The following is a 22,225-nucleotide window of genomic DNA, read 5'->3' as shown; positions in this document are numbered from 1 at the left end:
CCCTGGCTCCAACCTGCTCAGTTCATTGTGTGTTGTTAAGATGCCATCACTTGGGAACTTTGTTACAACTATGTTTCTGTTGTGTTTTAATATGCTTTGGATTAGGATGGCTGTAATTGTGGCCTTGAGGGGTTGGACTAAGGAACACCAGGTGGGTTTGCACCCAGATATTGTTAGGTTAATGTTTTGGGACTTATCCTTTATTTTAACTGCAGAATTTAAGTGTAGTTCCCTGAGTCTTAAAGGGGGAGGTGAGCTGCATTTGAGCCTATTGAGAACCTTCCCCTCTCCTCCCCCCCATACACTTTTTAATTTGCCATTTTTCTCTGATTCTTTAGCCAATGAAATACATGCACTTATTTCAGAACCATTTTTACAGTCCCATATGTACAAAAGCATTTTAGTTTGTTCCCAAATTTAACTCAAAAACTGATAATAGTCAGAAAGTTCTCCATATCCCTATTATATGAAGGTGAAAAATAGTTTTCCCTAGATATTAGGCAAGCTTTTGAAGGTAGAACATCTTTTGTTAAATTTGGGGTAGCAAGGAAGAGACTCTTAATATTTAGTGTGACTAGGTGGATTTTTTTTTGGGGGGGGGGTAGATATTTGAAATTCTCTTTGTTTCGGGCCTAAAAATTCAGCTTTATTTCTACTTCAAGAATGCAGACCCACACACACCCTCACCTCCCATGCTGGAGTGTGGTTCAGTTCTCTTCTTCTATTTAGAACACCTTTGTCCTGTCCCTCCCCTGCTCAGTGAATAGAAATGGCAAGGCGACTTGTGCTCAGGATGACTAAAGGATTTCCTCTCCATGTATCTCATGAACTGAACCTGCAGCGGAGAGGGTTTTACTCATGGAAAAATTCTTTTAAAGTATTTCTTTGCAAAAGAGAGCCTTTCTTGTACCCCGAGTATATATTCATTGGTCATAATCCTTAGTTTTGAGCTACATAATTATTCACACAGCAGCAGATGGTAGAGTCACAGGTATAGTTAGGATTTCTTTGTACTGAAAAGTAGCACATTCTGAGGGGAAGGGAGGACCCATTTTCATGAAGATGTATATTCTGTAATTAGTTGTTTAGGGAAGAACACAGAGAGCAGATAAACGCTCTGTTTAAAAGAGAAGCAGTTTCACTAGCCCACTTTTGTTAAGGCTTTTATGAATGGGTGAGCAATTTCCACAAGTGTTTTAACTTCTGTTTTCTTTTTTGCAGATCATTACTAAATATGTCTATGAACTACTGGAAAAGGAATGCCACTTGAAAAAAGTAACTCTCCCAGTAAGTTGAATTTTTTTCAAAGATGATGATGATGATTTCTTGGCACTACAAAATGCACGAATAAAGAGACACAGTCTCTCCCCTGAGGAGTTTGGAATCTAGATGTCAGATACAGATACGACAAACTGTGCTGAGGGCCCAGTTAAGGTGTTGACTTGACCACTCTATACACATGCAGCATGCTCATTCATACACAAAGAAATATGTAGAAAAATATCTGTCTGTTTTTGTAATATATCTAATCTGTTTGGGTGTGAGTATATTTCATTGGGATCTACTACACATTTCTAGTTCTGGTAGGATCTGAGGTACCAGAAATTTAAAGTTGTGATACTTTTGGTTAAAAAAAACCAAAAACATAAAAAAACACCCCCAAAACTATGCCATTTTGAAAATTGTTTATGGTTCCCCTGAGACCTGTGCAGTTGGACTCGGAGAACTAAAGGCAGGGAAACAACGGTTGATTCTCTGTAACCTGAAGTCTTCAAATCAAGATTTGAGGATGTAGGTAACTCAGCCAGAGATTATGGGCCTATTATAGGAGTGGGTGGGTGAGGTTCTGTAGCCTGTGAGGTTCTGTAGCCTGTGCAGGAGATCAGACTAGATCATCATGATGGTCCTTTCTGGCCTTAAAAGCCTATGAGTCTATTACTTTACAGGCAGAGGAATGGAAAAAAATAGTCCCAATAAAATGTTTTAAAACTCTTTTAAAGACCCTCGTATAATAGCTTTTTTTAGTAATGTGTGTATGCAATACATAAGTGTTTAATCACCTTTGGGAGTAATGCAGCCGTCCACAAATTAAAAGATGTATAGCTCTACATACACTCCCTACCACAATGTATTTTTACATTATAGGAGAATAGAGTAGTGACCCTAACACCTTCCATTATAGAGGGTTCTTGTGATCTTTGCTTTGAGAAGTTTTCATACATTCCCATTGTTTGCAGCAGGCCCTTGATATTCGGTATGGGGAATCCCTTTGGACTACAGATTTGGCTGAAATATAAAATATTTATTAAAAATTACCATTACCTTCTCTCACTTACTGCTTCAGGAAATTGTTGGTAGCCTGCCAAAATCACTGAACATTCCAAGGCTAGGACTTGCTGCTGACACAGCAGCAGGAGCAGAAGACCCTATACTGGGAGCACCACACAGCTGTCAGAGTTGGGGAGAGAGCTGGACTGGGCTCCCCGCACCATGTAAATCCCAGATGCAACACTTGGAACAAATAGTCCCTTTACTCGTGCCCACCTAGGGGCACCACGTGGAATAGGTGCTCCCCCTACTTCCAGGCAGAGAGAGGGAGGTGCGCTAGACTCCCCACAACCACCTTCTGGCCCAGCACTAGTGTTCTATATATACCCCACTTACTCTTGGAGAATCTGACTCTAGTGGTCTCCCCAACTCCCAGACAAGGGAGTGGGGAGGGTTGAGAGAGTGGCCAGACTTCCCGCAACCATCCCCAGACTCAGCATGTGGCACCAGCAGCCAGTCCATCCTGTGGGGGCAACACATGGAGCAGGAGCTCCTTCAGTACTGGGGAAGGAGGGGAGAGAGAGCCAGCCTGGGCAGGGCTCACCCCATGACCATTATTGAACCAAAAGCATGCCTTGCAATTACAATTATTATTATAGTAAGAAATGACAGAAATACAGAAAAAGAAAGTGACCAGTTATCTTCTGGAGTGTATCCAGGTCATCGTGGATTGCTCTTACAGTACTCCAACTGTCCCTTACAATTTACATAATTTTATACATGTCCAAATTACATATTTATTTGTTCTCTTCCAATCACCATTAAGTATTATATGCCTTGTGCAACTCATACAATATGTATGCGTAGGCTTCAATTGGCATGACTTTTGCTATCTATGCCATCTTCAAATTGTTTTTCTCTTTGCTAATTGGTTTATTATCACTGATTATGCACTAACCAGACATAATTGACCAGGTCACGTTGACCCTTTGTTCTGCATAGGAGCTTTTGGGGACTTTCCTGTGGTTTTTTTTTTTACTTGCCTTTTCCTTAATTGTGTACTGGCAGCACATTTTGTGTGTCTCTTGTCCTTCAATTTAAGCACAGTGGTCAAGATATCCTCTTTGTCCTTTGCAGCAGTTATAAACAAACTTACTGAATAACAAGGTCATTAAGGCAACATCACACTCATGTCAAGCAAACTAGGCCAAAACCAGCACAAATATAACCTTTCTTTCCAAACTTATGTATCAGACACGACATTATAACATTTTTTAATGCCAGATAATGTTGTTAGTTCTGGACCTCTGGAAGGAGCAGTCCGCTAGAAGCTGAATGTTCACGGTTCAAGTCCTGATAATACACGACAGTGGGTTGACAATATGGCCCATATTAGAGTTAGTTTTTTTCCTTTTTCTTTTTTAATTAAAAAAAAACAAACAACCCTAGGAAATTGCACATAAATGACTTACATACAAAGAATATTATATTTACATTACAAAGTCAAGGTCTCCAAAATCAGGAAACTCCAAATTTACAATTGCCTGTGGAATCTCAATTCAGTTCCCTCAAGTGTCTGCATTACGATAAAATCTACAATTACATGAGAACATGCAATTTTTCTATAGGACTCCTGTCTCGTTTAGTGAACAGGATGGACGCACAAGAGGGCAGAATTAAAGTTACACTGGCAATCATAGATCTGATGTTGCTTAACTTTTGATTACTTGATTTTCCAAGCTAAATAACATTCTTTTAACATTATTTTTAAAATATGTAAAATACAAGTGTATAGTGAAAAACTGTATTAGTGCAATTCTAAGGCTCCTCTGCTAACTTAATAAAAAACCAGGACATGAAGAAAAGTTAAGTTTCCAGCCACACCCTAGACAGCTATGTCTATGTTGTACATCCTGTATGTTATATGGAATGCATTCTCTACCTTATTTTCAAAAAGCCAGTTTAGCAAATATGTGATGACAATAGTTGCATGTGCAAATAAGTAGTACAATTACACACACTCATTTTTGTATACCTGACTTGTTGAAAATCAAGTCTTTGGAGGGGGGGAAGGTATTTCTAACTGTATGTATGTATTTACTTATTAATTATGGTTAACATCTGTAGGCCAACCGAGAATGGGGCCCATTGTGCTAGACCGAGTATAAACACACAATAAGAGACAGTCCCTGCCCTGAAGAGCATACAATAGCTAACTAGAGAAGGCAGACAAAGGGTAGGGGGAAAAGATATAACATACAAACTGAGTGAACAATGCAATGTCTGAAAACATCGTTTTAGTTCTGCTTTTTCTTTGTCATTTAAATTATTTCAAAGGGATTATGTCAGTAGATGAGCTAGATGGGAAGACAAAAGATGGGAGTAGGGTCGGAAATCACAAGAGGGGGCATGGGAGGGTTTAAAGCAGGGGCGGGCAAACTTTTTGGCCTGAGGGCCACATCGGGTTTCCAAAATTGTATGGAGGGCCAGTTAGGGGAGGCTGTCTCTCCCCAAACAGCCAGGCGTGGCCTGGCCCCCGCCTCCTATCCAACCCCCCAGCTTCTCGCTCCCTGGGGCCCCCCACGGGACTCCTGCCCCATCTACCACCCCTGGACCCCTCACCCCTGTCTGTCCCCCCCACCCCCATTCCTGACTGTCCCCCCGGGACCCCTGCCCCATCCAACCCTCCTGTTCCCTGCTCTCTGACCGCCCCAACCTCTGACCACACCCCCGAACTCCCCTGCCCTCTATCCAACCTCCCTGCTCCCTTACCGGGCTGCCAGGAGCACTGGTGGCTGGTGGTGCTACAGCAGCGCAGCCCAGAGCACTGGGTCAGGCTGCGGCTCTGGAACTGTGCTGCCCGGCCTCCCAGAGCATTGTGCCGGCGGTATGGCACGCTGAGGCTGTCGGGAGGGGGAACATCAGGGGAGGGGTGGGGACTAGCCTCCCGGGCCAGGAGCTCAGGGGCCAGGCAGGAGGGTCCCACGGGCCGTAGTTTGCCCACCTCTGGTTTAGAGCAACAGCTATCAGCCGAGTGAAAACTGCAGAAAGCAGAGATTAACATGATCACTGTCTTTCAGTCCCTGCTTGAACAGCTTTCTGTAGCTGCTGTGTTGGGTTCGGTCTCTGGGTGGGGTTCCTCCCTGTAGGGCCTTTCCTATAGGCCGTATAGCTGAGGGAATGATATAGCTAAGGGAATGGGGGATGTTGCATGGGTACTAGTACCTTGGGAGGGCTGATGGTGTTTGTGGAAGAATGTTTAAACTTCTCTAACATACTTTAGGACTGTGTTAAGTGTTACTTTTTTTTTTCTCAGTAGGATTTCAATAGTATGTAGAAAATCCATGTGTTGGAAGTTCAGGGGTGGCTGCACTTGAAGTTCTCTCATCTTTATTTTTGTTGTCTGAGTAACAGACAAAACTGTTTTTCTTTACATTTTTGGATTACATCTTCAGCAGCAGTATTGTATTCAGGTGTAGAATCAATAGCAGAAAGCAAAAAAAACCCAAAAAAACATTTCCTCTTCAAGTGATTACACATGTCCATTCCACTTCAGGGGTGTGTGTGTGTGTGCGCGCCTAGTGCACCAGAGTTGGAGACTTTTTTCCTTTAGCGTTACCCTTTGAGGCTGTGCTTGCACCTTCTGCTGCCTTATGCTGCTGTATGATAAAAAGGGTGGAGTGGCCCCAGACACACTCAGTTCCTTACTACTGCCTGCGATGGGTAATTGGAGCATGTCAGCTTGCTGCTTCAAGTTTTCTCCCCTTACAGAGATTTTGTTTTTTCTTCTGTAAGTAGTTGATGCTGTTTGTTAGCATAATTAGTTACTTAGGTTAGTATATGCTTCATTTGTTGGTTTTCTTCACTATTTTCATGGAGTGTCAGTTCCCTCTTGTTACGGAGTGCTGACATCTGGTATAGGTGTATACCTCAGTCTCCGGGATTTAAACCTTGTGCCAGCTGCAAAAAATGTATGCCTTCTTCCACCTACCTAAAGTGCCTCAGCGAAAGTCACGTTAAGGACCACTGACAAATTTGCAGAAACTAAGCACTAGATGAAGAAAGGCAGGTGAGACTGTGCCATATTATGGAGGCTGCCCTGCATTTGCCTTGTGAGCCTTCCCACTTGGCGTGTGCACTGAGTGTTTTGGCATCAGTACAGAGTACACAACTGGACACTGTTGCTGAGGCAGGACCTCTGGTGCCAAGGAATAAGCACAAGAGGTTAAATTTGTCCAAGGAGCTGAGACTTAGTTCTGCTAGATGGTCATGGTCCCTGGTGCCGTTCACCAATAAGCACTTCAGAGGACAGGGGACAGTGTCCTCTGGCATGGGATGCTCTCTGGTACTGGCCTCTTTTCATTAGGGGTCATGGACCTCAGCACTGGCTGAGACTGACCCTTGCCATGGTACTGACTATTGCTGTGCAGCAACATCAGCAACAGGAAAGTCTCTCAGTACTGGTGCTGCCAGTGGGATGTGCAGGAGCACAAGACTTTGCCTTTTGGTGCTGATGGTATAGGAGACAGCTCACCCGGTACTGGTGCATCTTCAGGCCCTGGTTACGGACTTAATTCAGGCTTCTGATCAGCACTCAGGACTGTGTGAGGATAAAACATCAGGGCCTCTGGCATTTTCTCCACAGGTGCAGTCAAGGGTAAACCTACCATGGGTATCCCTGGTACTGACATCTCCAGAATGCCATCCCTGGACCTTGTCATCTCCTTGTACCACACCACCATGATCATCTGACTTCTGGTCCTCCTTGGAGTGTGGGTAGGCTTTTTTGTCCTTCACTCCGAAGACAGATGACATCACTCTCTTACTCCTTCATTGTGAGTTTTATTGCTGCTACCCACTGGAAGTACAGAGACATTTCAGAGAAATGGAACCTTGGAGTACTCATGGCTGGGGTACTGTGCTGTACTAAAGACCCTATTGGAACCAATGGGGCATGTGTCCCTCATGCAGATCCTCTCCAATTTCTCAACCTTTTCAGTCTCCTACTAGGCAACATGTTATCCTACTGGACTTCCTTAGGATAGTTGTCATTGATACTGAGCAAAGCCTGCAAGATCCACTCTGTACGCTGCATTAGGATCAGCCTTAGCCTCCTTTGCATTTGTCCTCATCCTTACCAGATGAAACTGCAGCTTCTCAGGATATCTCACCAGTCCAAGATGACTACAAGGCTTACCCACACCTTTTAAAGAGAGTAGCTACCCATCTTGATATCCCTGCTGAGATGATCCAGGAGAGTTCTTGTCGAGACTCATGGAAATGCTGGGTTCAGCAGGGCCTTTTAGAGTGGTTCTCCCTATCAATGAGGCCATGTAGAGCCTACAAAATCTTTATGGCAAACACCACCCTTTCTTCCTCTGACATCCAAAAGAACCAAGATAAGGTACCATATGCCTTCTCAAGGCTACAAACATTTTTATACCCATACCTTGCCAGGTTCTTTGGTTGTTTTGGCCGTAAATGAAAAAGCATATCAGGGTCATCTGTCTTTCACCTCAAACAACAAGGATGCAAATAAATTAAACTGGTGAAAATGTATTCTACATCTGGTCTACAATTGTGCACTGGTAACTAACAAACATTACTGACAAGATATGACTTCTCCTTTTGAGATAATATGCTGAAGTTCTCAGAAAAGTTGCCAGAGGAGGCCAGACAGGAATTCCAGGCTCTGTTAGAGCAAGCTGGTAGCTCCCACCTTTCTACAAATGTCCTTTGTCAGGGCAGATTCAGCTAGAGCCATGGCATCTATAATATCTGTGCACAGATATTCGTGGCTTCAGTCTTCGGGTCTACTGCAAGAGGTCTAGCAGATGATCCAGAATCTTCCCTTTGAGGGTCTCATGCTTTTCTCCCAGAAGACAGATGAGATGTTCCACAGTCTCAAAGATTGAAGGCCCACTTTGAAATAGTTGGGAATTTACACTCCTTTCCCTAAAAAGGAAGCAATTCTACTCTGTCTCTGCAGACCTTTTTTCCACTGAGACAGCCTGACCAGTCTAGGAAATGAGGGAAAACCATAGGAGAAGACCAGCTCTTCCTCACTTTTCTTCTTCAGCTGGTTTCTCTAGGCAGTCAGACAATCCCAAGCAGTCTGTTTGCCTGCCTTGTCAAGGACAGAGTGCCGGATCCAGTTGTTCCAATTTCTCCTTTCCCTATTTTTCCAACAGATTTTCCCACTTTCTATCTTCTTGGTCCCCTATTATCACAAGTCGATGAATCCTAAGTACTGTGGAACAGGGATAGTCCCTGCAGTTTATTTCCATTCCTCCTTCCCCACTGTGCCCCATCCTTTTTCAGGGACCCTTCTTACAAGGCTGTCCTCCTTCAGGAGGTCCAGTCTCTTTATCCATTTGACAGCTATAGAAGAGGTTGCCTTTCTTCTCTAAGGGAAGGGGTTCTAGTCACGTTAATTCCTAATTCCAAAGACAAAAGGAAGTCTCAGACCCATTTTAGACCTGCAAAATCTGAACAAATATGTAAAGAAAAGAAGGTTTCATGCAATTACCCTGGCCTCCATCATTCTTTCTCTGGATCCCAGCAATTGGTATGTTTAGAATCATAGAATATCAGGGTTGGAAGGGACCCCAGAAGGTCATCTAGTCCAACCCCCTGCTTGAAGCAGGACCAATTCCCAGTTAAATCATCCCAGCCAGGGCTTTGTCAAGCCTGACCTTAAAAACCTCTAAGGAAGGAGATTCTACCACCTCCCTAGGTAACGCATTCCAGTGTTTCACCACCCTCTTAGTGAAAAAGTTTTTCCTAATATCCAATCTAAACCTCCCCCATTGCAACTTGAGACCATTACTCCTCGTTCTGTCATCTGCTACCATTGAGAACAGTCTAGAGCCATCCTCTTTGGAACCCCCTTTCAGGTAGTTGAAAGCAGCTATCAAATCCCCCCTCATTCTTCTCTTCTGCAGACTAAACAATCCCAGCTCCCTCAGCCTCTCCTCATAAGTCATGTGCTCTAGACCCCTAATCATTTTTGTTGCCCTTCGCTGGACGCTCTCCAATTTATCCACATCCTTCTTGTAGTGTGGGGCCCAAAACTGGACACAGTACTCCAGATGAGGCCTCACCAGTGTCGAATAGACTTGAAGGATGAGTATTTTCTTGTCTCTCTCCATCAAAGCAACAAGAGATGCCTAAAATTTCTCGTCAGTGACCCCATTTTCAGTTTACAGCCCTATCCTTTGCCCTGTCTGCTTCCGAACAAATATTTACAAAATGCATGGTGGCTGCATTCCTAAGGAAAGCAGGGTTGTATTTCCTTACTTGGATGGATGGCTGGTACGAGGTTGATCCAAGCTCCTAGTAGAAGTCAGCCTCTTCAGAATATGATCCCTCTGCAGTGTTTTGGGTCTGTTCATAAATGAGGACAAGCTAATATTCTCTCCAAAGAATATAAGTTATAGAAATGGTTCTGAATTCTACTGTAGCTGTGGTGCTCCTACCTTAAGCCAGATTCTAGACAATATTAAGCATTTCCATAGATCTCAAAGCCCATTGGTTACAACAGTGAAAAATTGCCTCGGGCTGTTGGGGCACATGGGCTCCTGCATGTTGGTGGTTCAGCATGCCAGAATTTGTCTCAGGAAATTGTAGGGCTGGTTAACGTCAGTGTAATCTTTGGCTCTTCAACAATTGGACGTGCTGCTGGAGTGATAACCCCTTGGACTGATGGATGGACTCAGGCAATGTATGTGTGGTAGTTCCCTTTGCCCCTGCCTTACTCATGCTGACTCTCATTGAAGCAATGCCTCATGCTTCTTCTGTTGGCTGGGGAGATCACCAAGAAACTAACAAACTCAAGGTCTGTGGGCCCAAGAAGAGTTCAATCTCCACATAAATGTGTGGGAGTTGTGGGCTGTTCATTTGATCTGTTGAGTATTTCTCCCTCATATATAGGGACAGAATCTTCATCTTCATGGACAACACTGGAGTGATGTTCTGTGCGAATAAGCAGGGAGCAGCCAGATCAGGTCATCTCTGTCAATAGACAATACATTTTTGGGAGTTTTGCATCCCAAGTGCAATACTTCTCAAAACCTCCCATCTTCCTGGGGCTCAGAACAGCTTGGGGGATCAACTGAGCAGATCATTCAGTTGAGATCATGGTGGTCTCTCACAATGGATTTTGTCAGATTCATACTTCAGACCTGGGGGATCCATCACATAGACCTGTTTGCCACTCATCTCAACAGAAATGCCAATTTTGTTCCGGCGCAAGACCTCTGGATGCTTTCCTGCTCTCTTGGAAAGACAAACTGTTGTATGCCTTCCCTCCCACTCCACTCCTTCCCAGGTGTTGCTCAAGTTCAAGCAAGCTCATGCTTGCATAATCCTCATAACACTGGTATGGCTCTCCAGTCATAGAATCATAGAATACCAGGGTTGGAAGGGACCTCAGGAGGTCATCTAGTCCAACCCCCTGCTCAAAGCAGGACCAATCCCCAATTTTTGCCCCAGATCCCAAATGGCCCCCTCAAGGATTGAACTCACAACCCTGGGTTTAGCAGGCCAATACTCAAACCACTGAGTTATTTCCCCTCCCCCCCCCCAGTTAGTCTGCTGAGTCTAACTTCCAGGGCTCCTTTGACACTTCCTTCAGAACTCGACTTGATCGCCTAAGACCATGGTTGCCTGCTACATCCCAACCTGGCTGCTTTCCATCTGACAGCCTGGATGCTCCTTGGTTAATGCCTCAGGAGGTAGTGTTCAGGAAATGTGCTAAACATCTTCCTGAATAACAGAAATATCTGGGAGGTGGCTGCTTACAATGGAAACATTTCTGTTCATAGTCAAAGCAGAAGAGGGTTTTGCCAGTTATGCCTCTATCCAACATGTTCTGGCCTGTTAAAATTGTTCTACCTGAAACAACAAGGACTATTGATTTAGTTCCATCAGAGTTCACATGGAAGCTATTTCTGTTTTTCACCTTTTAATTGCAGGCTGCTCTGTATTTTCTAGTTCTCTGTCACTCAGGCTATGTCTACACTACGAAATTAGGTCGAATTTATAGAAGTCGATTTTTTAGAAATCTGTTTTATACAGTCGATTGTGTGTCCCCACTTAAGACCATTAAGTTGGCAGAGTGCGTCCACGGTACCGAGGCTAGCATTGACTTCCCAAGTGTTGCACTGTGGGTACCTATCCCACAGTTCCTGCAGTCTCCACCGCCCATTGGAATTCTGGGTTGATATACCAATGCCTGATGGGGCAAAAAGCATTGTCGCAGGTGTTTCTGGGTACATGTCGTCAGGCTCCCCCCCCCCCCCCGTGAAAGCAACGGCAGACAATCATTTTGCACCTTTTTTCCTGGGTTACTCATGCCATACCACAGCAAGCATGGAGCCCACTCAGCTCACCATCACCGTGTACGTCTCCTGGGTGCTGGCAGACGCGGGACTCCATTGCTACACAGCAGCAGCTCATTGCCTTGTGGCAGCAGATGGTGCATTACGACTGGTAGCTGTCCTTGTTGTCTCCTGGGTGCTCTTGGCCGGCCTCGGTGAGGTCGGTCGGGGCGCCTGGGCAGACATGGGTGCTCCTGGTAGATCTTGGTGAGGTCTGCCTGTCAGGGACGCCTGGGCATAAATGGGAGTGACTCAGGTCATGCTCTTCTTTAAGTTTTGTCTAATGGAGTTTCAGTCCTGCCTGAAATATTGGCAGAGGGATAGCTCAGTGGTTTGAGCATTGGCCTGCTAAACCCAGGGTTGTGAGTTCAATCCTTGAGGGGGGCCATTCTGCCTCAGGCTGCTCTCCCAGCCAGCAGCACCGCGAGGACCCAGGAGATGATGACAGCTAGCAGTCATACTGCACCGTCTGCTGCCAGCCTACCCCTTGCTCCCCCCTCCTTCCATCCGTGAAAGCAACGTCTGACAATCGTTTTGTGCCTTTTTCCGTGCGGGCACCATATTGCTGTCAGCATCGTCATCCATCCGCCACTTCTGCTGCCACTCTGCTCTCCTGCAGATGCCATACCATCGCAAGCATGGAGCCTGCTCAGATCACCGCGGCAGTTATGACCGTTCTAAACACCACGTGCATTATCCAGCAACATATGCAGAACCAGAACCAGCAAAAGCAGGCGAGGAGGCGACGGCAGTGCGGTGAGGAGAGTGCTGAGGACATGGACACAGACTTCTCTCAAAGTACGGGCCCCGGCAGTGTGGACATCATGGTGGTAATGGGGCAGGTTCATGCTGTGGAACGCCGATTCTGCACCCGGGAAACATGCACAGACTGGTGGGACCGCATAGTGTTGCAGGTCTGGGACGATTCCCAATGGCTGCGGAACTTTCGCATGCGTAAGGGCACTTTCATGGAACTTTGTGACTTGCTTTCCCCTGCCCTGAAGCACCAGAATACCAAGATGAGAGCAGCCCTCACAGTTCACAAGCGAGTGGTGATAGCCCTCTGGAAGCTGGCAATGCCAGACAGCTACCGGTCAGTCGGGAATCAATTTGGAGTGGGCAAATCTACTGTGGGGGCTGCTGTGATGCAAGTAGCCAACGCAATCACTGAGCTGCTGCTACCAAGGGTAGTGACTCTGGGAAATGTGCCGGTCATAGTGGATGGCTTTGCTGCAATGGGATTCCTAACTGTGGTGGGTCGATAGATGGAAGGCATGTCCTTATCTTGGGACCGGAGCACCAAGGCAGCGAGTACATAAACCGAAAGGGGTACTTTTCAATGGATCACAAGGGACGTTTCACCAACATCAACGTGGGATGGCCGGGAAAGGTACATGATGCTCGCATCTTCAGGAACTCTGGTCTGTTTGAACAGCTGCAGCAAGGGACTTTCTTCCCAGACCAGAAAATAACCGTTGGGGATGTTGAAATGCCTATAGTTATCCTTGGGAACCCAGCCTACTCCTTAATGTCATGGTCCATGAAACCGTACACAGGTAGCCTGGACAGTAGTCAGGAGCTGTTCAACTATAGGGTGAGCAAGTGCAGAATGGTGGTAGAATGTGCATTTGGACGTTTAAAAGCACGCTGACACAGTTTACTGACTTGGTTAAACCTCAGCGAAACCAATATTCCCATTGTTATTACTGCTTGCTGTGTGCTCCACAATATCTGTGAGAGTAAGGGGGAGACGTTTATGGTGGGGTGGGAGGTTGAGGCAAGTCGCCTGGCCCCTGATTATGCGCAGCCAGACACCAGGGCGGTTAGAAGAGTACAAGAGAGCATGGTGTGCATCAGAGAAGCTTTGAAAACCAGTTTCATGATTGGCCAGGCTACGGTGTGAAAGTTCTGTTTGTTTCTCCTTGATGAAAACCCCTGCCCCTTTGTTCATTCTACTTCCCTGTAAGCTAACCCACCCTCTCCTCCCACCGCTTGCAGAGTCAATAAAGTCATTGTTGCTTCAAATTCATGCATTCTTTAATAATTCGTCACACAAATAGGGGGATAACTGCCAAGGTAGCCCGTGAAGTGTGGGGGAGGAGGGAAGGACAAGGCCACACTGCACTTTAAAGTTTATTGAATGCTAGCTTTCTGTTGCTTGGGCAGTCCTCTGGGGTGGTCTGTTGGGTGCCTGGAGGCCCCCCTACTGCGTTCTTGGGCTTCGGAGTGAGGAGGCTATGGAACTTGGGAAGGAGGGCAGTTGGTTACACAGGGGCTGTAGCGGGGGTCTATGCTCATGCTGCCTTTCCTGCACCTCAACCATATGCCGAAGTATATCAGTTTGATCCTCCAGTTGACCCCTGCCTTCTGTCAGCAAGCTGACGCCACCTATCATCTTCAACCCACCACTTATTATCTTCATCCCGCCACCTATCCTCGTGTTCATATTGTGCTTTCCTGGACTCTAACATTGTCTGCCTGCATGCATTCTGCTGGGCTTTTTCAGTGTGGGAGGACTGCATGAGCTCAGAGAACGTTTCATCATGAGTGCTTTTTTTTTTTTTTTTTTTTTTGCCTTCTAATCTTCGCTAGCCTCTGGGACGGAGATGATAGGGGGAGCGTTGAAACATTTGCAGCTGCGGGAGGAAAAAAAGGGGAGAGTAGTAGTTAAAAAGACACATTTTAGAGAACAATGGGTAGACTCTTTCAGGGTGAACCTTGCTGTTAACATTACATAGCACATGTGCATTCGGTACAAGGTCGCATTTTGCCTCTTATATTGAGGATCTGCCGGTTTGGTGTGAGAGATCACACACGTAGGGCTGGCGGGCAGCAGAATTCGGCTTGCAGGCAGCCATGGTAAGCCACAGTTTTTTGGCTTCTTTAACCTTCATAACATGTGGGAATGGTTTCAAACAGCAGCGCCCTCATTTCCCATACCAAACAGCCGTTGGGTTGGCCATTTAAAATGGGTTGGCAATTTAAAAGGAGGGGCTGAGGTTTTCGGGTTAACGTGCAGCACAAACCCAATTAACCCCTCCCACCCCCACAATTCTCTGATATGATCACTTCACCTCTCCCCCCACCGCATGGCTAACAGCAGGGAAGATTTCTGTTCAGCCACAGGCAAACAGCCCAGCAGGAACGACCACCTTTGAATGTCCCCTTAATAAAATTACCCTATTGCAACCAGGTGGCCATGAATGATATCACTCTTCTGAGGATAACACAGAGAGATAAATTTCAGAGGTACAGCCGTGTTAGTCTGTATTCGCAAAAAGAAAAGGAGTACTTGTGGCACCTTAGAGACTAACCAATTTATTTGAGCATAAGCTTTCGTGAGCTACAGCTCACTTCATCAGATCATCCGATGAAGTGAGCTGTAGTTCACGAAAGCTTATGCTCAGATAAATTGGTTAGTCTCTAAGGTGCCACAAGTACTCCTTTTCTTTTTACAGAGAGATAAAGAACGGATGTTGCTTGAATGCCAGCAAACACTGGGACCATATGCTGCCATGCTTTGTTATGCAATGACTCCAGACTACATGCTACTGGCCTGGCATGCTAAAGTGTCCTACTATGGAGGACGGAATAAGGCTGCCCTCTCTAGAAACCTTTTGCAAAGGCTTTGGGAGTACATCCAGGAGAGCTTTATGGAGATGTCCCTGGAGGATTTCCGCTCCATCCCCAGGCACGTTAACAGACTTTTCCAGCAGCTGTACTGGCCGCAAATTAATCATTAAACACGATTGCTTTTAAACCATGTATTATATTTACAAACGTACACTCACCAGAGGTCCCTTCTCTGCCTGGTGTGTCCGGGAACCTGCCTTGGTTAGGTTCGGGGGGTACTGGCTCCAGGTCCAGGGTGAGAAACAGCTCCTGGCTCTCGGGGAAAACAGTTTCTCCTCCTCCTCATCATCTTCCTCATCCCCAAAATGCACGTCCCTGTTGCGTGATAATCCATTGATGGAGTCAAAGCACAGGGGTGGGGTAGTGGTAGCTGCACCCCCTAGAATGGCATGCAGCTCATCATAGAAGCAGCATGTCTGGGGCTCTGACCCCGAGCGGCTGTTTGCCTCTGATTTTTTGGTAGGCTTGCCTGAGCTCCTTAAGTTTCACGCGGCGCTGCTGCAGGTCCCTGTTATAGCCTCTGTCCTTCATGCCCCTGGAGATTTTTTCAAATGTTTGGGCATTTCATCTTTTGGAACAGAGTTCTGATAGCATAGATTCGTCTGCCCATACAGCGATCAGATCCGATACCTCCCATTTGGTCCATGCTGGAGCTCTTTTGCGATTCTGGGACTCCATCATGGTCACCTCTGCTGATGAGATCTGCACTCACCTGTAGCTTGCCACGCTGGCCAAACAGGAAATGAGATTCAAAAGTTTGCGGGCCTTTTCCTGTCTACCTGGCCAGTGCATCTGAGTTGAGAGCGCTGTCCAGAGTGGTCACAAGGGAGCACTCTGGGATAGCTCCCGGAGGCCAATACTGTCAAATTGCGACCACAGTACCTCAAATTCAATGTGGCAAGGTCGATTTCAGTGCTAATCTCCTCGTCGCGGGAGGAGTTCAGAAATCGATTTTAAGAGCCCTTTAAGTCGAAGTAGATGGCTTTGTCGTGTGGACGGGTGCAGGGTTAAATCGATCTAACGCTGCTAAATTCGACCCAAACTCGTAGTGTAGACCAGGGCTCAGATTCCTAAAGGTTACATCCCAATGTCATACATCCTGTTCCTCTCTGGGACTTAAATGTGGTGCTAACAAAGTTGAAGGGTCCACCCTTTGAGCAGGCGGCTACCTGCTCCTCACTGCATCTATCTATGAAAGCAGCATTTTTGGTAGCTTATTACCTTTTCTGCAAGAAGGGGGGTGGAGTTATGAGCATTGGTAGCTTTCACATTTTCCTGGTTAGAATGAAAAACAACAACCTAGTGGTTCAATATTGTGAGGACTGAAAAATAAAATGGACTAGGCAGCTTTATATAGAACCATGTGTTCAGACTCCTTGATCACATTGCAGATGTTTTTAGAAGTTAGCAAACCTGTACCCCCTCACTGATGTTCAGTGTGTCTCTTTCACATCCAGTAACAGTTATTTCCACTCACTAGTCAAACACGTAAGTGATTCCACCCATTCCTCTTTCTCTGTGGGCTTCTAGATCTATGATTTTTGTAATGTTTTTTAATAAGCAATTTTAGTGGTCTCATCATTTCCTTTTAGGGTTTGTTTTATTATTCAGGAAAAATACCAGGTTCTCACAATGCTGGGGCTATCCAAAGACTTGAAATTGAACTTGTGTGTCATGCAAGGCAGTATGATGTATAGCTGCCAGGTTTAGATATAGGTAGGATTTTATGCATATTTTGATACTGCACTGTCTCTGTTTATTCAATAGTTTAATCTCTTTAACCCCATTTATTGATGAAATGTGTGCAAAGTGTTGTTCTATTGCTGGTGAAAACGTGTATATTTATTATTATTATTTATTATATAAGTCTTAAACAATTTTAAACAAGCAGTTTAATACAGGTATTAAACATGCTGGCAGCCCCCCTATCAGTTCCCCTATGTCCCACCATCCCCCAGCACCTGCCACATGCCAGCGGACCCCGCAGATCAGCGCCTTCACCCTGCTCCCTTGCCTCCTGCCCATGGCAATCAGCTGTCCTGCGGCATTCAGGATGCTCTGGGGAGGAGCAAGGACACGGCGCTGGGGGGAAGCCTCTCCTCTCCCCTGCCTCCTGCCCACGGCAATCAGCTAGTTTGCGGCATTCAGGGGGCAAGGGAGGGAGGGGGGAAGCTGTGCGCCGCATCCTCGCTCCTCCCCCCTGCCGGGGGGAGCAGGAGGAAGGCACTGATCTGCGGGGTCTGCTGCGGGGTGGGTCGCGTAGGGGAGCTGATGGGGGGCTGCCAGCATGTTTAATACCTGTATTAAATTGCTTGTTTAAAATTGTTTAAAACTTATACCTGTATTAAACTGATTGTTTTAAAAGTGTTTAAAATGTATATAATGCTTTTTGTCTGGCAAAAAAAAAATTTTCCTGGAACCTAACCCTCCCCCCTCCCCCCCATTTACATTAATTCTTATAGGGAAATTGGATTCGCTTAACATCGTTTTGCTTAAAGTCACATTTTTCAGGAGCATAACTACAGCGTTAACTGAGGAGTTACTGTACTGACTCTAATTGTTAAACTAAACTTTTTTAGTTTTGCTGAGTTTATTTAATTTGTTTAAAGGAAAGAGCAGAGTTAAGATCATAGTTGAACGTTCATGAGCACATCTAAAACTGCGAATTGTAAATAGATACAAATTGCTTTATGCTGTCTCACTCTGACTAGAACTAAATGGTATTGTAGGCTGATTTGTCAATAAAGTGAGGTTGCGCACAAAAATGACCTTTATGTGCGTTCCTTAGTGAAAGCATTTAATGAATTATTGCTGTTTGAAGACACATTGGTTTGAAGAAAAGTTTCCAAATGTAATTAAGTTGACAAAGGGAATAAGGTTCCCCCCCCCCCCGCTTCTGTTCAGCATTAACCTATTTAAAAAGTGTGTACTAGTTAATATTATGCCTTCTAGTTCATGTGATTAGTGCAGTGTATTAAAGTGTACACTAAATTACCCTTTTTTTTCACTTTACATTTTCATCTTAATTGTGGCTATTTCTATTTTCTTAAATGTTCAAATTGTTTGCAAAACTCAAGTTCACCTTACTAGATATCATTTGAGAGCTAAAGTTTTGCTTCTCCCACTCCCAACATGGCTGCAGTCTTTGTTTATATTGTTAATACTGTCGGTTTTTGTGATGGTAGTGCCTAGATGCTCCAGCCAAGATTAGAACCTCATTGTGCTATGTACTATATATACATATTTCAAGCTCTTTTGGGTAGGGATTGTCTCCTATTGTTTAACTAGACTAGTCAAAGAAGGGAAGTATATTCCCTATTTTAAAGTGGGGGAACTGCGGCTCCATTTTTCCCACAATTGTATGCTGTTTGGAGGCAGAATGTATGAAACACAACAGGAGTAAGGTTTTGTATCAAAGTAGGAGCTGTAATTGGTTGTGACTCTGAGCTTTACTCAGGTGAGTGGTCCTTATGTACACAGGCCATCTTATTAACTTCAGTAAGACTGCTTGTATGAGTAAAGACTACTTTTACTAAGAAACGTTTTTGTAATATCATGCCCTTTGAATTTTGAAAGGATGAAAGAAGGCACATACACAGAAGACAAACTGACTTGATACAAAACTTCTAGCTGTATGTTAATTGTTCAGAAGCTTTCGTATTTTTGTTCTAGAGAAGCAGAGGTCCCTGTTTCTTCAACAGTCATTGATTTGCTGTATCCTGCCCCCAAACATATGGTTCTGACTTGCACAGTCACACAGGGAAGCAAGGTGATACAAGGTACCTCCCTTACAAGCCTGCATCAGTTACACATGCTGTGGGAGAGTAGCTCACTGCATTCACTCCTCTCCAGCTGCTTATTATTGTGGGCAGAAGGGAACAAGGAATAGGTGGGACCTGTGGCTCTGCCCCCTCAACATTCAGGTCAGCATAGTTGTGCTGGTGCTTCAGTAGTTTGCAGCAGGTACATAACTGGTGCAGTTTGCTTCCCCAGCCTCCAGGGAAAGGGGGACATTGGATGTCAGATTGTGGCTCCTTGAATCACAATCTACTTCTCAGGCTGTTCCTGAGGCAGCACAACAATGCCCTCACTCAAAGCCACTCTTTAGTCCAAAATTGGATTCCTGTATTTTTTGTGTTTTGTATGTAGATACCTGTTCTCTTAAGATTTATAATGGACTAAATATATGCTACTGTTTCATATTTGGATTATTGGCTATTTATGTTGTGGGGACTGAAATGGAATGCTAGGACTTTTTCACTTTTATATATTTTCTATGTGATCTATTATTGCTGCTTCTGGCAAATAAGATGTGACAAATTACTTTTTTTTTCTTTTTTCTCCCAGGTAGACCTTTTGTGGGCTTTATTTTCTGTCAGTAAATTTATGTGAACTTCTAAATTCTGTGCGTTTTACTCTTTGTACCTTTCATACTTTAAAGCTTAATCATACTTCCTACTTCTATCTGAAGCAGTATAAGTGTTCTTAGTTATAATGTATTTTTTTGCTTTTCAAATTAGATCGCAAGGTCTTTAGGGCAGGTTTGTCTTTATTCTTTGTACAGCATCAAACACATTGTGGCTTTTAGGTGCTAACATAATGCAAATAAATAGTAGTAATGTTGTGTATAAATTCCAATGCTACTTTATAATTGCAGCTGTTAGGTTTTCTTAATATGTTTGTTAATGCACCAGAATGTATTTTTATTGTAAAATTTATTTTTTTTAAATTTCAGGTAGATGCTACTGAGAGTGAGCCAAAGAGTTTTATCTTTATGAGTGAGGATGCATTGACAAATCCAGATAAACTGATGGTTTTAATTCATGGTAGTGGTGTTGTCAGGGCAGGTCAATGGGCTAGAAGACTTATTATAAATGAAGATCTGGACAGTGGCACACAGATTCCATATATTAAGAGAGCTATTGAGGTAAGTGTGTGTATGAACAACTGTCAATAATCTGACATTTTTGTTAAGTTATATTAAATGTGTTCCCATAAATTCATTTTATTCATTATTGGAATGTTTTGTTGCCTTATTTTCAAAACTTTTGTCTAATTCTTTCACTACAAGAGAGAAACTTGTGTTTTAGTTTTGCGTAAGACTGTTGTGGTGGCACTGTAGTTTAATATGGCAACTAGAGTGACAAAACCCTTAAAGGAAGAAAAAGAAATATAAAAGAAAGCAATCCAGAAATTAGTTAGGATTTCTTTTACATTTCATCAGATTTATGTGTTCATTCAAATGTCTATTATAAACCTCGTGATAATGTGATCATTTTAAATAAACCACAGCAAGCTTTCTTAAGCTTCTACTAAGTGTGGTTTTTTTTTGGGGGGGGGGGGGGGAAGGTGCCCCTCTCTCTTCAATCAAACAAGTCTTATTCTGACAACAGCTCTGACTAGTGATTTGTTCTGCTTCACATATTCATACCTGAAAATATAAAACATTTACATTTTGTGGGCAGTATGTTAATTGACTTTCCCTACCCCAGGCAAACAAAATGGTATGGATACATGTAGTAACACATGGGAAAACAGTATGCAATTTGTGCAATATTTGGAACATTTCTAAATTAAAATTCTCACTTGCACTTAGCTGAATTAAAACTTTCTGCAATAAACATCTGAAAATCATGTATAAGGGTCCCAACTTCTTTCTGTTATTTCTACATTAAGTTAAATGTATTATTATTGCTCATCACCAAATTAATGTCTATCTTGTTCATCCCCGTTTGGTTATTACTGCTTTGCTAATTACATCTGTAATTTTTGCAGTGGGCCAAACTTTTTATTTATTTGAGTGAATTTTCTTTTTTTTCTTTTTTTTTTTTTTTTTCTTTTTTGGTAATGTAAAGGGATGTAGTGGCAAAAATGTTGGATGTAATTAAACCAAGAGCAGTTAGATAGGCTTGTGGAAAACATTTGTAGTATATCAGTTGCAATTAATTTTGTTCTGTGTTGCCCAGTTTACTGCTGAAGTGTTGCACTTTGTGAAATAAAAATAAAAAGGAGGATTCTGACAATGTGATATTGGTACATCCCTTCTTTCAGCACAGACTAAAAGTTTATTTCAGTCGAGGAGCTAACTTTTTAATAGGTTTTGATCTAAGAGTTGAGAATTCTGTTGAAAATGTAACATTTTTTCTTTATCTGTTTTTCAAGAAAAACACAAAACAGTGCAATGAGCAAAATATTTTAATTAATGAAATAATATTTATAGCCAATGTAAGGACAGAGCAATTTAAAGATACACACCTATTGCTTTATGCTTTTAGTTTGGCATCTTTCTTTATTAATTTAGTTTTAAATGTGTAGTCCTCTTACCTGTGATAGTAATAGCTACTAACATAAAAAGAACATAGCACGTACACATTTGCTTTTACTGAAAAAGTTGGTAACGTATATTTAGATAAAATACCTTTAAATAAAACTGCTTGATATAAAATATTAGAGTAGATTGCATTATCTTTTGATATATTAGCATACTTTAATCTTTTTAATGAGGATGAGGCACATCCAGTTAGGCCAGAACTTTTACACCAGTCCAGCTCCTCTCAAATCCAGCTCCTCTGAAGGTATTTGGAATCATTCAGGTTGTGCCCCAGGAAAAATAATACACAGATAGACACATGATCATATCAGGTCTGCTGAATGCTCGGATTCTCTAATCAACTTTCCCAGTACAGCCAGCCATGCGTTTTTGGCACAAGGCCTCCATTTTGAAATCTGTGGAACAAAATATATGATAAAAAACAGTGTTTAGGAATTTCCTCAGTCTGATATGATCCAGTTCAGGTGGATTGTATGTTATGAAAAACATTTCTCCTGTCAACACAATATAAAGATATTCCACCTCAGCCCTAAGAAAGCACGTTGAAATTAGGTTCCACAAAGCCTATAAAATTCACCTAAAAACAGTTAGTATGGTGCATCCAGTCAAGGCT

The 22,225-nt window shown here is 43.6% G+C and overlaps 1 protein-coding gene and 1 pseudogene across 1 annotated transcript in view; one reads left to right on the top strand and one right to left on the bottom strand.

Moving 5' to 3' along the window:
* ARB2A (ARB2 cotranscriptional regulator A) overlaps positions 1–22,225 on the top strand; it is a 313,359-nt gene that overhangs the window by 27,202 nt on the left and 263,932 nt on the right. The window contains exons 4-5 of the mRNA XM_074952851.1: positions 1,222–1,287; positions 20,017–20,208. Coding sequence (XP_074808952.1) covers positions 1,222–1,287; positions 20,017–20,208 — 258 coding nt within the window. The remainder of the gene's footprint in view (positions 1–1,221; positions 1,288–20,016; positions 20,209–22,225) is intronic.
* On the bottom strand, positions 13,686–15,959 carry LOC141987892 (uncharacterized; annotated as a pseudogene).

Source organism: Natator depressus, chromosome 5 (assembly GCF_965152275.1).
Source record: "Natator depressus isolate rNatDep1 chromosome 5, rNatDep2.hap1, whole genome shotgun sequence".
Classification (NCBI taxonomy): domain Eukaryota; kingdom Metazoa; phylum Chordata; order Testudines; family Cheloniidae; genus Natator; species Natator depressus.
Note: the sequence above shows the minus strand (reverse complement) of the source record. Positions and strands in the feature narration are given on the sequence as shown.